This window comes from Amphiura filiformis, chromosome 13, assembly GCF_039555335.1.
Source record: "Amphiura filiformis chromosome 13, Afil_fr2py, whole genome shotgun sequence".
In the NCBI taxonomy this organism is placed as follows: domain Eukaryota; kingdom Metazoa; phylum Echinodermata; class Ophiuroidea; order Amphilepidida; family Amphiuridae; genus Amphiura; species Amphiura filiformis.
The window spans coordinates 47171787-47189677 of NC_092640.1; the positions used below are offsets into that span (position 1 = coordinate 47171787).

Here is a 17891-nt window from a genome sequence, read left to right on the forward strand (position 1 = left end):
TGAAGTGCCCCCCCGGGACTTGAACATGTCCTGCTACAACCAAATGAGTATAAAGTCGCAAATGGTATGGTAGTTTAGAGATATCCTGGCACATCGTCATCATCCCTATATCATATCTTCGTGTCCAAAATTGCCGTGATAGTACAGCGAATCCTCTCGTTTTTCAACAGCTACGCATGGCGATTTTGTTCGAGATAGGCCGAGCGACTCAGGCTAAGCATACCATGACTATCATACGAGATACCATAGAGTTTCTATATTCTACACATTATTACGATTTGTGCATGCTCTAGTACCCCATATGATGTTTCTATTACAAGAAAATCGAAAAGCAATACACTAATTAGCGGGGCCTTGCAGCTTGCTGTGGATATCTTTTACTGCATTTTATAAGTAAAGATTTTGAAATCCAAAGTAAAAAATTGTGATATATTTAATTTTGAGAATTACAATTATACTTTATAGGTATAAAGGAACACGTTTAGTCCATTCAGTTAAGTTCCAGGTGCAAGTGCTATAACACAATGCATATGTAAACTTTCTTCATCTGTGTCAATAATAGAATATTGATTTCAACGGAGTATAGAGCTGTATGGAAAAAAATATTTATAATACAGGGTGTTGACACTGTGCCTGGCTGACTGAGTTGATGTTCTTTGTTTGCCGCGCAACTGTACAAGCCAGTAGTATGTCCTTGGTGAATGACCCATTGTGCCCCCATTCACAAAGGACATACGGACATACTACTGGCTTGAACAGGTGCGTGTAAAACAAAGACCCCTGACGCAGTAGCCAGGGCGTCTCGAAACTACCAACTTGTGACTTTACGCTCATTTTGTTGTTGCAGATCACATTTATAATGCACTTAGCAACGGGGCTTCAACATAAAAGCCCAAGTTTTGAGATATGTTTTCAAAATAATATTCAAGAGCTATCTTAAGAACCACTGAACCAATACTTGGCTTGTTTGTACTCATTTTAGTGCATTTTACATACTGATTCCAAATATGGTCATGAAAATTTACAATGTTGAAAATGTTTGATTAAATTTTTTTAAAAACTTTTCGTGTAGTCGACACCCGCGTGTCGAGGGTTAGTGTTGCTCAACATCTGCATCCGACATTAGGCGTACAACTCTCCCCAGCAGTACAACACTCGTATTTTCCAGGTAGATACTCGCATGATTTGGTTCCATTGGCACAATTAGGTCCGATCAATGACTATTGGAAGCAAAACAAAGAAAACGATAGAAATACATTAATTATATCCCATCATGCACAAGTCCAGGGATCACAAACTCTCAAATGGAAACAATTATAAACATTTCTGAGAGATTAAAGGCCTGACATTAGTATCCTTAGTACACAATTTCTTAATGACAAACGACATAAAAAATGCAAGACGTAAAGCAGAAATCTTGGCAAAATTGGTATTTTACATCTTTGTTTCATAGTACTATTATAGCTATAGGACATGAGTACTTGCATTTATATGAAAATTCTGAAAATATCAAATAAGGGACTTGTTCCTGGGTCTGTTGGGGCAGGTCGCATTAATATACACATTCATTATGATTATTTAATATGCATACTTTGAAAAATAGGTGTTTTTAAAGTGTTTAAACTCTTTCTATAGCTTTGTAATCAAATATCAGACACACCCACTACTTATTGAGCAAGTGGGTGCATTGTTTGTAGGCCTATATTGTGTTCCACTGAATCAAAGGTGTTTTGGGGTCTTAAATAGGAAAATTAACTATATCAATTGTAAAGACAGACCACACATAAGTAACCAAAAAACTTTTAATTACCTTTGTGATAAACCTCTTCCCCAGTAATGGATCGATAATCGATTTCCAATCATCAAAGGTCCAGGAAGAACTTGCTGCTATGCTGACGCCATTAACAAGAAACTGGGGCGTTCCTGAAACTGTTCCTTTTAAAAACAAACGAGCAAACAAGTATACATTTGTTTTTTGCAAAAAACTGCTATTCTTCCACCGCACATAAAAAGCGCAGTGATTTATAGTCACGCACAGGTAGTACAACGCCTAGACGTTGATCCACAAGCCTCAGCACACTTTACAGGTACGAAAACCAACAAACACCCCACGCACATACACATACAAAAACCAACAAAACATCCCACGCACACCCACTCAGTGGCGTAACTACGGGGTGGGGTGGGGCAACGTGCCCTGGACGCCACCCTTAGGGGGCGCCAAATTGACCAATTCAGCATCGATTCTGCGCCCCTCCAAGCGATGAAAGTCAAAATTTCCGCTCGCATTTCAGCACAAAATCAATTGAAAGAACATTTCAAGACCGATATTCAACTTCTAGTAACCAAAATTAATTAGTGGTAGGCCTTATTTGTCCAAAATTTCGCGCGCACCGCGCGCAATTGTTTCAAGAATTGGAGGGAGGGCGCCATTATGTATGATCCTTAGCCCTGTGTGCCACAACCCCTAGCTACGCCGCTGCCTGCGTCTAAGATATTCTGGGGTAAGGGGCGCCAATTTTGTTTTTTTGCCCCGGGCGCTACCAACCATAGTTACGCCACTGCATCCACTCACCCCACACACACTCCAGACACACTCATCACAAACTAATTCAAATCAAACACACGCCTCTCTCATAAGGGAGGGGGGATGATCAATACAATCACACCCCCCCATGTTGACGTCTGTATGTGGGTTCCTAATCGAATTAATCTCATGTTTTGCCATTTTAGCCTACAATGTGCATTATTGCCCTCTTCGCTCGAATTTGCTCCAATTTTGCACCACATTTCACCATTTCAGCTTCATTATTTATAAACTATACACCCCATATTTCACCATTTTAGCTTCCCCATCCCCCAATGTAAAAAAAAAGTTTGCTTCCAGGGTACATTTTCTAGGAAAGCCGTCAGTGTTTATTGTTTTGAAGACTTGCGTACCCTTTTAATTTTGTAACACATTTATATAGTATTGTTTATTCTTACTTTCACTTAATATTTGTGTCTATGTAATTCGTCCTGGTTAATAGGGCGTTTGGTGTACTAGTACATAGAATGCAATGGGCCGGTTTACAGTTGCCTAGGTATTATTCATCAGTATAAACAAATCAACACGGCTCGTCAATGCAAGGATTTAGTGCAAAATCTCGCCGACTAATTCATCGGCGTACCCGGAACCAAAGACGCTGGCCCATAGACTATGCAGCTATGCTGAGAATTAAACATACTACAGTAAGCCAAAAAAATTAAGGTACCAGTTATGTTCACCCCTGTATATCCTAAACAAAGACAATGTCATAATTGGAATAAGCAGTTAATATCTGCGTCTTTTAGTTCGAATCTCAGTCGTTGAAATCGTTCAAGAAATAAAGACACGACATCCAAAAACCCAAGGAAGATGCCAATTTAAAAGTTGCAGTTTGCTCCATTCCAAGCCCTATTGATTTGTACACATGGCGTTCTCGAACAAGAGAACAAGCACCGTGCTTCCATTGATTAGCACGTTTAAACTAGCGTCGTGCTTGATAAGAACACAAAATTGCAACTTTTGATTTCGTTTCTTCCTTAGGTATTAGATCACCGTTAATTTATTTCTCAACCAATTTCAACAAGGTCTTATATCATAGCTAAAAAGTACAGTTAGTGGCTGCTTCGTCTTGAAAATGAAAGTCGCAGGAGAGCCATCGAAATGCTCCGGACGACGTTGACTTCATCGGCGAGATTCTGCACTATGTCGTAACTTACTTGAGCAGGAGTACTTCCACATAATTCTTGCGTCACTATCACCTTCATCTTCTAAAAGCTTTGACAGAAATGTTGACCTCTCCACTACTTTACCGGCTACGTCAGCAATCATACTTAAACAAAGAAAACAATTAGTTGTTAAAATTTAAAAATTTAAAAATTGTAAATTTCCATGACCATACGAGGGTCTTTCTGACAATGTAAAAATTAAATCACACACTTGCTTACGTAACAGCATTAGCATAAAATCAATGGTCTACAGTCACATGCTAAAAATGAGTCATTTTTGGTTTATAAGAGGCTGAAATGAGGCATCGTTGTATATACTAGATTTTCTCGGAATAAAAGTGTATAGAGTGCTGCCTTTTGTAAAAGATTTGGAACACAAACCGCCAGCTCAAAAATTCATCTTTTTCGGGCTGGAAAGGTTTTAGTTTTTATAATGTGTGGTCAAATATGTGTTATTTTTGAAGAAAAAAAACAAGGCTTTTTTTTTCTATAAACAGTTTGATATTTTTCTCATTTCAAGTTTTGGTTTCTCTTTGTTCAGAAACCAAAAATCATTGGATTAAAAAGTGAAGTGGAACTGGTCTGCAATCATAACACTATTGTGCTGGGAGGACACAAGAGGGTCGAGGGTATATAACCATAAGTATATAATGGCCTATAACTGTAAGTATATAATGGTCCATTGTGCTAACATTTTCTTTATCGGATATCTATCAACGCGGGCGACAGTTGATGCTCCCTGTCGTATGGGGCATACTTTCATGTCAACGTATAATTACACCAGAGTTCTTCGAGGCCTAGAAATCATGCGCGTATATTGAGGGGGTGGGGTGCTTTGTTTATTTGTATAAACGATGCATAATGATGGAGATGATTTGATTATGAATTAGTCTATTCTCCGGAAAGCACAACCCATACCTCTTATACCTATGCTCCCTCCCCACCTATATAACCTGCCTCTGCCTCCCCATACTCGACAGCGACTCTCCCCTACTATTCCACTCCACTCTTGAGCTCTCCTCTCCCCCCCTTCCCTTCCCACTTTCAATGCTCTCTTCCCCTCTGTTTCCTTTTCTCCCTCCACTTACACCCCCCACACACACACCCTCTTTCCCTCTCGATCTCTTCTCTCAAGTCTAGGCCTTTATACCGGGCATCCTTGACATCATGCGATACCCAAATTAATAAATAAATTGAATAAAAGTCTATCATATTGATCTTCCGTTATGCGACATGCACATAAATAGAGTAATGTTTAAAGTGTAAATATCACTCAATTGTCTATATATCACTCAATTGTCTGTTGTAATGTGGGTGGAAATATTTCGATGGTCTATATTTTTCACAGTAAAATAAGCTATGGCTATTTCGCAAACTAAATCAATGCTTTCAAATGTAGATTGACTTGTTCGACTTCTCTGCTCGTGAATATCAGGTAACTTAAAACCTGATTTCCTGTGGTCGCACAGTTATATAACAAACTCAAATGAAAATTGGAACAGCTTCTTACAAATTATAAGTTTCGAACAAAGGGTACAAACAAAGATATGGATAATGACATCACTCAAGAGTTTAGGCAGGATAATAGGAATCCACGTGACCAAAACTAAAACTCAATATTTGAAATGACTGATTGCCAACGTGAATTTATTTTTGTCAGTTCTATTGACTAATCCCCAAACATTAAAGCGTGTGTCTCCCAAGAACATAATTTCAAACAGTGATTAAAATATAACTGCTATTCTACTTTTGTTACATTTATACAAAAAGTAGTGGTATTAAAACTTTTTTATGTTGAAGCCATGCATAAAGAAAATATTTAGTTGTATAAGACGTACGTAAACATAGAACGACGTCAGTATTCATATTAATGGCAAATCATATCGAATGTATTTTACACTATGATTCACAACATGCTCATACATGTATATCAGGGCACATTTCTTTAACCCCAATACGTTTGTACATTTACTGAATGAACTTTGGAAACTTGGGTACAAAAACTCATACTCTGCCACTTGAGGTCAAATTTGGCACTACGATTGTTTAATTGAGGTTATTGAACTGTGGCATTGGGATGAGGCCATTGTGGTCCATAGTGTTAGTGAACTAGTAAATATGTCATACATGTGGGAATCCCTGAAAGATGGTTTGAAGGGATCCACAGCGCATTATTAAAGTATGACGGCACAAAGAAGTAGGAATTGAAAATGTTTTCATACACGATTCTTTACCGGCCTGTCAAGTCAAAAATATTGTCACTTGTTTATACAAACGACTTAAAGGAAGTCTCCGGCAATCACAACATTATTCCTTATGTGTTAGAAAAATAATTATCAAGCACGAATCACGTGGTTTTATTTAAAACAAACTCATAGTGACCATAAAAACGAATAAAAACATCCGTTTCTCAACACGCGATATTCAAAATTCCCGGGCGCCGAGTGCAATGACGTCCCAGTTATACAATGAAGGCTGACGACAATTGAACACAAATAACCATTACGTAATTGCACTTAGACAATTTCGGCGCGGGAATTTTGAATATCGCGTGTTGAGAGCCGACTGTTTTTATTCGTTTTTATGGCCAATATGAGTTTGTTTGAAATAAAACAATGTGATTCGTACTTGATAATTATTTTTCTAACATATAAGGCATAATGTTATGATTGCCGGAGTCCCCCTTTAATCGAATAGGGTGAAGAAAAACATTTGTGGGCGATTTTGTGTAAAAAATGTTAACAACATTGTCAAATCCTCGGCTACCCTAATATAATCGCATTTACGGTAAAAATTGGGCCAGTGAAGCGAGGAGGAAAATATTATTTCGTGAGCACCCCCGTCTAAAAAAGAACCCGTCCCTGATCCAGTCAGCTACAATGTATTCTACATGCCTTCAGTGGACTTTCGACTGTATTTACTCTATACGCATACTGCTAAAGGGTAAAGCAGATTATAACGTACCAACATCAAGATAACATGATAAGTGCATGTAGTATAGATGACTTGACTTCTGACGTCAATGCCTGGCAGTATGGGCACGTATCATCACAATTTCCATTGTTAATTGCCTGGCAGTATGCGCGCGCACCATATTTTGTTCAGAGCTCGTGCTTTTAAAATTCCCGCCACATCACAATAAGGCTATTGAACAGTGTAGTGATTGTATGCAGTTCGCTCAAGCATATCGATATACCAGTCCCTTGCCTTTGTTGATAAACATTGAGGTCAACTCATCTATCGATGAGTTGACTTATGACGTCATTGCCTGGCAGTATGCTCGCATCATATTTTGTTCAGAGCTCGTGCTTTTAAAACTCCCGCCACATCACAATAAGGCTATTGAACAGTGTAGTGATTGTATGCAGTTCGCTCAAGCATATCAATATACCAGTCCATTGCCTTTGTTGAAAAACATTGAGGTCAACTCATCTATAATATATACATTTAAAATTGCCAGTACATAGCATACATTTCATGTAATTTCAAAGACATTCTGCTGAAGAAAGATTTATCTCGGATAAATTTCAATTGAACAACCCAGCAAACACAAAAACGTTTTAAAAACATTTTAAATAAGTTATATTTTGGCTTTTGGTTTAGGTAAAAACGTTTTAATAACATTAAAATGTCGGGTTATATAAAGGTCATGATAATGTTTTAAAACGTTTTGTATGAAAACACACTACAACAATATTTTTAAATGTTTTCAAAAAATGTTATTGTAAACTAATTTTGCAAACATTTCTGCCAAATATTGTGTCAATACTTAAATAACATTATGTTAAAATATTTGAACCCAGCAAACACAGAAATATTCTTAAAATGTTTTTTCAAAACCTTTTAATAACATTTAAATGTCGGGTTATATAAAGGTCATGAAAACGTTTTTAAAACGTTATTGAAAATATTTTGGGCAAACATTTTTCGCAAAATATTTTTTCAACTCCCAAAATAACATTCTGTTTAGAATGTTTTGTATCAAGTTTTCGAGAATGTTTTTGGAATGTTATTAAAACGTGTTTATATCCTTTATATAACCCGACATTTAAACGTTTTCTGTAAAACATTTTTGTTTGCTGAGCAGTAGATTATCAAAAATGTGTTTTAAGGTTATAAAAACGTTTTATACTCTTATTATACCCTTTATATAACCCGACATTTAAACGTTTTCTGACAACCTTTTATAACCTTTTGCGAATGATGTCGAAAACGTTTTGTGTTTGCTGGGAAATTTATTGAAAAAATATGAACGAAATGTATTATTGCAAGAAAGAAAATTAATAGGCACATATTGAGGACATTGGACTATTCCATTTAAAATCCACACTCCCCCTGTGGAAGATTTTGGAAATACCTGCCACAATGGGAGTATGAATTCCAAACGGAATTAGCACATTAGGCAGCTCCATTTGAATTCATACACCCTCTGAGAAAGATTCAACCTGAATCTTCCACAGAGGGAGGGTGAGTTTCAAATTGAGCTGTCTAATGTGAAATTCATACTCCCATTGTGGCAGGTATTTCCAAAATCTTCCACAGGGGGAGTGTGGATTTTAAATGGAATAGCCCATTTTCACAAAAGAATACGTCCTTACTTCATAATGTCGCTATCACTCTTGTCCACTGTTGCGTCTGTTGTGAACTTATCTTGATCATCAAAGAAGTCTGCCATCCACTTAAACGTGGCCCCTGAATCCATGCCATTGACGATGTAAGTACTCTACAAATACGTAGGTGAGAAAAAGAGGGAGAGAGTGAGAGAGAATGGGAGGGAGAGGAGGAGGTGAGAAGGAGATAAAAAAAGGTTTATATCAACGAAGGGACTTAACTTAATTAATATAGCATTGGAATTTTCGCAAATGTTACTTCTGCAGTTTTAATGGTTGGACATGTTATTATAGCAATCATAAAAATGCATTACTCTGTTTTACCACATAGATCAACAATTTTTGTGTAACGTTGGTGCTCTCAAGTTAACTGGGAATGGAAGTTAAAATTCTATATTTTGATCAAATTTGTTTAAAAAGCCAAAAAATGTAGGTTTTGTTGGTACACCTGAATAATCGACCCAAGACGTCTACAAGACTAATTCAGCAGATTCATTATGTTGCAAAGATATTATTCTTCGCAATAAATTATTAGTGAGAGAAAAGAGAAAACAAAATAATAAAGAGTGATAGTATTTTGGGTTTTTTTAAACCTAGTGTTGAGTGTGCATATTATTTAAAACAAAACATACAAATAACGTTTTGTTAATGATCCTTTTCTTCTAAAATATTTAATATACATTATGGTCGTTCCCTATCAATATAGGTCGAACAAAGGAATTGGATTTGCTTGCGTTTTTCATTGTGTGTTTGTTGTTGTTGTTGTAACAACAATTAAGAAGAATTTATTTGCAAAAGTTCTTAAGTCCATTTCAAACTTTTTGAGAAAAACAGGTTTTTGTAGTACTAGGCATTACTAGTTAAAAGTAAGTCTTACTGATGTAATGGCTTATAAACAGTTTAATTTTGGTTAAAAGGTTAAAGAACATAATTAAGAAATAAAGGGTGCAGCATTATCTTCACCCATTATTTACGTTTTTACTGCCGAGGACACATTATTGGCGTGTAAAGGATAATGCTGCAACCTTTATTTCTATTCTATTACCACAAAATAGTGCGATTTAAATATCACTTATTTTGCCCAAATATTTGAAGTTGTTAACCGCAAGATGGAGCGCCTACGCGTAATCAAAGCGTAAGTGATAGCGAGTATTGCAGAAATATGGAACGCGTAACCAAGTGTAATGCTTTGCGTAGGACTTTATTTAAGAAATAAAGGGTAATGCATGATCATTTACACGAAAATAATGTGTCCGAGGCAGTAAAAACGTAAATAGTGGGTGAGGCGGCGCCTAGGCTACGCGTAGCCAAAGCGTATGTACATTCCAATAACACAACCTAACATTCCATTCTCCCCTATACGCAGGTATGCACATACAATAACACACCTCTGGCATTCCATTATCCCCTACATAAGCAGGTGTGCGCTGTGCCGGGGCGCTGTGATGATAGAAGAACATAAAGTTCGTTGCCCTGGCCACTTTATCGCTAATTAATGGTCTTTCACGTGACGCGTTTCAACAAATCATTGTGCGCTATTTTGAATAAAGGGTCGTGGGGGTAATAAACGCATCCCAAAAAGAAAGTATCCAGTTTGATTTTTGTCCATAAATCAAAGAAAGGGGTCTTAAATCAAGACCTATCAGAAGTATGTTACAGATGAATTTATTCCGCACAGTTTGATACCTCATTTGTCCAAATCGATGCCGAATTAATGACATAGTGATCTTTTAAATGCAGACACTTCAATTTTTAAAGTTGCAGTAATTCCTATTGATGTTGTTTTCCTGCTTCTCAAGATTCTTTACAAAGGTACACAATGACATAGACGGTCTAAGCTGTTTGACTCCACTTCATGTGTTTTATTCAATACAGATACTCTTTTGCTCAATGTTTTCCCATCCACTCTTCACAGTCCATATCTGGTAGTCCGAATAATCAGACCCAGAACAAAATATTAATTTCTGACATGATCGTGTACTGGGTCTGAACTGTTTCCATATGAAATCTTGATGGCAAATTGGACAATAGAAGCACATGGTTCTACGTGACAGCTTTTTAATCCCTATTCAGGTTACGTGAATCACGCTATTGTGGACCATCCTTCTGATACTTGAGTGTTTGGACAAGCGGAACGGTTTTTTGTCTACCTCTCTGTTTGTAAACAAACCAGGAGGTCGAAATCGTCCTCCTCGCCGAATACGAAAGTCAGCGTAATAGTACGGCACTACATATCTGGTATGTCTTCCTGCTGCATCAATGATTGCCAGACATCTGCGGCCCATGCTTTCAGCGAGACTTCTGATGCGCCCTGGCCTTGATCTATCGCTGCCCATATTGAGTAGCAATACCAAATCAATAGGAATTTACTGCAACTTTTGAAATTGAGGTGATTGCATTCAACAGGTCATTGTGTCATCAATTCTGCATCGATTTGGACAAATGAGGTATCAAACAGAATAAATTGATCTGTAACATACCTTTGGAAGATCTTGATTTAAGACCACATCTTTGACTTATGGACCAAAATCAAACTGGATACTTTCTTTTTTGGATGCGTTTAGAATGTTAATTAATGGTCTTTCACGTGATGCGTTTCAACAAATCACAGTGCGCGATTTTGAATAATGGGTCGTGGAGGTAATAGAATATAAAATAGAAACATAATCCCCCTGGTTTTTATAACCACTCTAATTCAAATTCCCTAAGAATTTTTAAATGTAAAAATTATAACAGGAAGGAAGGCCGGTGGTATGAAAGCTACACAACCAGCAACATATTGTGTTTTTATAGGTATGTATCCAAAACTCAATTTCTGTCATTATTATGTCAGAGGGGCACTTTTTCTTTCATTTTTTGTCAGGGGGCACTCTGCCCCTGCCCCCCCCTGGCTACGATACTGTGGGAAGGGTAAGATATCTGGGGCGGACTCACCTGTGCAGCTAGCCATGCACTCCTATGATAAGGCAACGGAAATATAAGCACATTCAGGCCAAGATTAGTCGACCCATAATGATCAGCAACCTCTTTCAATACAGGAAACGAAGCCTTAGAATATGGGCATGTAAGATCCAAGAATGCGTCGAGTTGAACCAATGACTGACTTGCTGGAGCATACGGGAAGCCTAACGGGCGATTCGGTATAGGTATTTGACCACATACAAAGCAGATACAGACAATGTAACAAAAGAGTAAGCTGTTGTTACTAGCCATGATGAATACGTTGTAGGAAGAACCCCTGAGAACTACCTGCCGATCTAACATTGCCTCTGATTGGTCAATTACATGATATTTCCACTTTAATCACCAATCAGAATGGAGCTTTGCAAATAATTCAACCCATTTTTTTTTTGCGTGGTGAAATTATTCTAACAATGTTGCTGATTGGACCAATTGATAATGAAAAATTCTTTTTGGCCAATCGGCAGGTAGTTCTCATGGGGTTAAGGACTTTAGTCCGTAAAGTTTGTTGTGCAGTCAAGTTCAATCATTCAACCTATATATAATAATTAACAAAATGGAGTGACAGAGAGATACTCAATAACACTAGGATCCGCAACACGCTCATCTATCAGGGCACAGTTCTTTAACACCAATTCATTTGTGCATTCATTGAATGACCTTTGAAAATTGAATACCAAAACTCATACTCTGTAACTTGAGGTCAAATTTTGCACTATGATTGTGTAATTGAGGTTGTTGAACTATGCCATTGGGATGAGGCCATTGTGGTCCAGAGTGATTTAGCAGCAATCAAAAATAAAGATCTTTGGTAAACATGCATTGATAAGTTTTTATAAAGGTCATTATCAATCTTTTAAAGGTATAATAGTTGGAAACAATCATTTAAAACTTTCCTTCCCCAACAGTAACATTTCATTCCAAGCACCAAAAACTCATTACCAGCATTTCAGTATTAATATAAGAGTATTTTCTTTATTCACTGCGTTGTCTTTTAAGAGACATAGTCTGTCTCAAACAAACATCAACGTCAAGGGGGCAGTACTAACTTTCAAATACCGTTTGTTTCATTCATTTTGGTTTCGGCAATCCAGAGATCTGCTTCACTAAACACAAATGTGTGAAAACCCTCCACTTTGTATATAGAAAATTGAATAGAATGTTATATCCAAATACCTGTACAGTACAGTCAATAAAAGAACATTCATTGTAGTATTAGAAATGATTATGTAACAATTGCTCAATAAACGTATACGATATGCAATATTTCATTGACATGATTTTAATTTTACAACAGAGTGTGCAATATTTGTTTGTCTTTTAACATGTCTTGAGTGACAAAGAGAACAGTATACAGTGTCATCGCCCCGATATCTTCATGGCAGAAATCGCCACGGTAGGTTGAATCCACAGCCACGCATGGCCAATTTGTTCCAACCTCTGAGACGCATAATGATTCGAGGGACCTGACTAAGGCTACTGACAATAGCCGGGTAATTGATATCTCTAGTGTGTGAGTAAGCTTGTATACGACATTGAGGTCAATGGTCATCGACTTCTATACTGCTTCCACGGGAGAAGTGAGTGCAGCTATAGCCTGCGCGCTGTAGTCCATACAGGACCAACGCAATATAAAATCAGAATTTTGGTCACATTTTGAGTTCAAGACGCACGGCCTTTTCTCAAGACGCAAGCTAACGACTATCATATCTGTTCAACACGTATTTTCAAGTGTATGAGACCAGATCTGGTTTCTTGAGACTAAATCATTTACGGGAGATTCACGGGAAATTCACGTGTATCGATCCCGGGTATTTATTTTAGTATCTCTGTTGCACCAAGTAATTATTAGCCAGGCGATGTCGGTGTACAGTATTTACCATGATAAAATCTGTGACATGTACATGTATTTAATTTGACTACATAATGTGAAATCGGGTGTGAAATATTTATTTATCTTACTGTGCCAAGTGAAAAAAAAAATAATCGTAATCTTTTCATATCGCTTGGGTTTGTAGCTAAATATTTCTACTCTTGAATCAAATTCTATTTAATTTGGCTAATTGTTTAAACAACTTTCGCAATGTCGAGTACCATGTACCAATGGTTTGATATAGGTAGCTGAACCCCGTTAATAATAACATCACTGTGGCATAACAGAGTTTCCTGTCTCTTTGGTATGTTGTTCCCTGCTACCGACGTCCACTCCTAGTAATGGATCGATAATCGATTTCCAATCATCTAGTGTCCATGAGGAACTTGCTGCTAAGGTGACGCCATTCACAAGGAACTGGGGTGTTCCACTCATGTATCCTGTGATAATATTGCAAAGATACGTAAAGTATGTTTAGAAATAGGCGTATTCAAATAATAGAGAGTGGATTGAATTTCTTGCTCACATTTTTACTTCAATGCTACACTGCTCGCTCCAGTAAAAAAAAAAAAAAAACCCATTTATACGGGAACTTAAACCCCTTGCCGTTGAAGTTATTGCAGAATTTCATTTCGCAAACTGATTTTTGCACGTCATGAGCACACACAAAAGTATATAGCAAGCTTGTCGTTTGGAACAGAAAATCATTTTAACCTAATTCAGTCAATAATTTTCAACAACATGTGGCGTGTCTTTTACCCAAACCATATTTGATTTCCAATAATTGGTCTTTTAACTAAATATTACATAACAGGTAATTTTGTAGTCTATGAAAAAATGTGGAAACTATTGTTCTTAAGGTGGTGCTACACCCCCTGATAAATTTGGTGACTAATTTTGCATTTTTCTCAAAAAATAACTACACACTGGTAACAAAGGTTATGTATATTATAGGGGCAAGGAATCCAATTACTTCACTGAAATTTCAGTGATTCAAGACAGGTGGTTCATTATATAAGTTTGCTTAATTCGTTACGACAAATCAACTGCTCAATGCCCAAAGTGGGTAAATGCAACAGCTGCCAGGTGTAGATGAGTACAATATACTGTGCGTAAACTGGCAAATGTTCACAGAGCAGCTATTGCACTTACCCACTTCTGGCACTGAACAGTCAAAATATAACTTACTAGAGCAGGAGTATTTCCACATAATTCTTGCGTCACTATCACCTTCATCTTCCTGAAGCTTTGATAGAAATGTTGACCTGTCTACTACGTTGCCGGCTACGTCGGCTATCATACTGAGACAAAGGAAACAAACTTGAAATAGTACGAAACTAACTAACTAACAAACAAACAAACAAACAAACAAACAAACAAACAAACAAACAAACAAATAAACAAATAAATAAATAAATAAATAAATAAATAAATAAATAAATAAATAAATAAATAAATAAATAAATAAATAAATAAATAAATAAATAAATAAATAAAAGAAAGAACAAAAGAAACAAACAAATAAAGAAACAAAGGGAAAAAAGCTTGAAATATTACGAAAATCAAATGAACAAATAAATAAATAAATTTAAAAGAATTAATTAATTCGTTACCGACTACGTCGGGTATCATACAGAAACAATTAATTCATTCGTTCTTTCGTTCATTCATTCATACATTCATTCATTCATTCATTCATTCATTCATTCATTCATTCATTCATTCATTGTATTATTGGTTATACCTCATTATTTCACTGTTACTTTTGTCCCGTGTTGGGTCGTTGAAGAACTTTTTTTGAACAGCGAAAAAGTCCGCCATCCATTTAAATGTTACTGCTGAATCCATGTCTTGTACGATGAAAGTACTCTGTTTTTTAAAAAAGAAGAAAATGTCATATCAGGCGCCTGGCCCTAATTACAACTCACCAGCCATGGCCGGGACTCTGTGTGCCGGGCTTTGCTTGAAACAAGCACAGCGAGTCTAGCTTCTACGCAGTCTGTGTTTATACTACACGGTTGAGTGCATAGCATCATAAGAGCTGTGTGAGATCTAGTGAAAAATAGCCATCTGTGATTGGTTTTTGTCAAAACTTCAAGTGTTCCCTTCATCCAATCAGAATTTTTTTATATCGAACGATAATACTTCCCCTAAAAATACCTTTTTTCATTACGTCAACAGATAACTCAATGCAATTGCACACTTATATTGTCCATATACTAGCTTCATTTCAATGAGCAATGGCCAATTGTCTTCAAATTGCAAATATTGTGCAAAAAGTTGTAAATTCAATGAACCATGACTTTGCTAAAGAGCGCTTACAAATTAATATGAAATCCATGCACGTAATAACCCTCCCCCTTCGCTCGCTACCCAGCTCACTGAACCCTAATGTTGGTTTCATACTATCATGCCGCTTACCGCTGAGAGGCGTGATGCATGCGAATTGCAGACATCCCGACAGAATCAAGGCTTGTCATTGGCTGATACGTCATGCTGCTTGCCGCAGTGGCAAGCGGCAGGAAGGTCTGACAGGGGCATTACCTACCTGTGTTGCTAACCACGCGCTTCTATGGTACGGTGGCGGGAAGAGAACAACATTAAGGCGAATATTTGCCACTCCATAATGATCTGCAACCTCCTTCAATGTCGGGAATGCCACCATAGAAAAAGGACACGTAAGATCCATAAATGCGTCCAGTTGAATCAGTGACTGGCCTTCTGAACCATACGGGAAACCCAATTGTCGATTTGGTATAGGTACTTGAGCACATACTTGACATGCAAAGTATATTATTAGCCACTGTACGTTGCATTAGTATGTTGAAGTTATTCTTTTGTTTATTCGCCATTCTGAGAAAGAAGTACACCGAACCCACGTTATAATGCTAGCAGGCGACACCGCACGTTATAGAATTGCAGATTCATACAATAATGAAAGTAATTTAAACTTCAACACTACTTCAATGTCGGGAATACCACTTTTGAAAATGGACACGCAAGATCTATAAATGCGTCAAGTTGAATCAGTGACTGGCCTTCTGAACCATAAGCTAACAACATCGGCTGACGATGAGGAAGTTCCTCGAAAAGTTACGTCGTTTACTGTACATGTAGTGTTTTTGAGCTTTTTAGTACAACAACAGTGATTAGTAGGCATACACCGGGTATACACTGACAAGCATGAATATAAGTTCAGTAACGGCGTAGGAAAGCAACCGGTAAAGCTCAACTCAATGACTCGGCAACTATTAATATTTCCAGTTGAATGAATCTTGGAATGGATTGAGCAAGGTCATACCCATTGATGCGTATTTAATAGCCTGTACGTGCAGTACATAGACTCCAAAATTTACATTCAAAGCACGTGAAAATGAACATCTAATGCATGCCATGTTTAGGGAGCGATCGTTATTTATGACAGAGGGGGGAATGGGAAAATTTAGGGGGGAACACGAAATTTTGTTTGGGTCTTTAGGGGGAACCTGAAATTTTTAGTTGAACCAGGAGGGGGGATTGTTAAATTTTACATGGAGAAAATTGGGAAAACAAGGGGGAACGCGAAAATTTTGAGCGGACGCGAGGGGGAACGCGAAATTTGTTGTCAATATTTTTTCCAAAACACCCATTCCCCCCTGCCGTAAACAACGATCGGTCCCTTACCTCGTGTGATTATTTAAACCACAGACCCGACCCGATGTTTAAACCCCCAAATTCATTACATAACATACATATAAGAGCTTTTAAAGCGCTATTACAAAAAGATCAAAGCGCTAAGTGATACACTGCAAAAACAAGAGAATGAACAAAAGCAAAGAGTCAAAAGGATAATAATGAGCCTTAAGAGGTATTACACCCTGCCCAATTTTATGCATATTTTTTGCATTTTTTCAAAAATTATAGCACATTGGTGACAAGTAAGATTTGTATATTATAGGGGCAAGGACTACAACTACTGTACTGGAAATTTTATTTCAGCACAGACAACAGTTGTGGAATTACAGTCAAAAATGAGGGAAAACCAATATTTGATCAATAAATCAATAACTACTTGCCTTGAGTTGCTGAATTTTCAGTAGTTGTAGTCTTTGCCTCTATAATATACATATCTTACTTGTCACCAATGCGCTACAATTTTTGAGAAAAATGCAAAAATAGGCACAAAATTGGCCAGGGGTGTAGTACCCCCTTAAGAGATTTTTCAAATGTTGCCACCGAGGCTGCCTCCCTGATGTTACGCGGGAGGCAGTTCCACAACGCTGGACCAGCAGAACGAAAAGACTTGTCACCACTGCGATTTTTACCGATGTGAGTGTTCAGAAGACTGGTATCCATAGAGGATCTTGTGACGGGTCCAGATGAGCGAGTTCTGTATGAGAGTAATTCCGTGAGGTATGAAGGAGCAGATTCATGCAAACATTTGAAGGTACGTACAGACAGAGTTTGAATTTGATTCGATCTCTATGCATTAATGGTGTGGGGCTATCAAGTGTGGCGGCATAGAATATGAAATTGGCTGCTTTGTGTTGGAGGGACTGCAAACGATCAAGGTCTTTTGATTTTGCTCCATAGAGGAGAGCATTCCCGGTGTCAATGCGAGATATCACGAGAGCTTGCACAACTGTGTGAAGTGTTTTGTGGTCCAAAAAGCGACGAATACGGTACGGCGAATATTACGGAGCTAGAAATTGATT

The 17891-nt window shown here is 37.5% G+C and overlaps 2 protein-coding genes across 3 annotated transcripts; both read right to left on the reverse strand.

Annotated features, from left to right (window-relative positions):
- Window positions 1-489: 489 nt before the first annotated feature.
- Window positions 490-11805, reverse strand: LOC140168443 (uncharacterized). The gene is made up of 5 exons (XM_072191835.1): window positions 11298-11805; window positions 8352-8476; window positions 3745-3857; window positions 1811-1935; window positions 490-1220 (listed from the first exon to the last, which is right to left on the reverse strand). The coding sequence occupies exons 1-5, from the start codon at window positions 11625-11627 to the stop codon at window positions 1104-1106; spliced, it is 810 nt and encodes a 269-aa protein (XP_072047936.1). The 5' UTR covers window positions 11628-11805; the 3' UTR covers window positions 490-1103.
- A 326-nt stretch (window positions 11806-12131) lies between these two features.
- LOC140168444 (uncharacterized) lies at window positions 12132-16447 on the reverse strand. Of its 2 annotated transcripts, XM_072191837.1 has the most exons (5): window positions 16309-16447; window positions 15746-16085; window positions 14942-15066; window positions 14386-14498; window positions 12132-13637 (listed from the first exon to the last, which is right to left on the reverse strand). In XM_072191837.1, exons 2-5 carry the CDS (start codon window positions 15884-15886, stop codon window positions 13468-13470), a joined length of 549 nt encoding a protein of 182 aa, XP_072047938.1. In that variant the 5' UTR covers window positions 15887-16085; window positions 16309-16447; the 3' UTR covers window positions 12132-13467. The 2 variants fall into 2 exon arrangements, with proteins under 2 accessions (XP_072047938.1, XP_072047937.1); XM_072191836.1 differs by lacking the exon at window positions 16309-16447 and having other exon boundaries at window positions 15746-16155.
- Between the last annotated feature and the right edge of the window lie 1444 nt (window positions 16448-17891).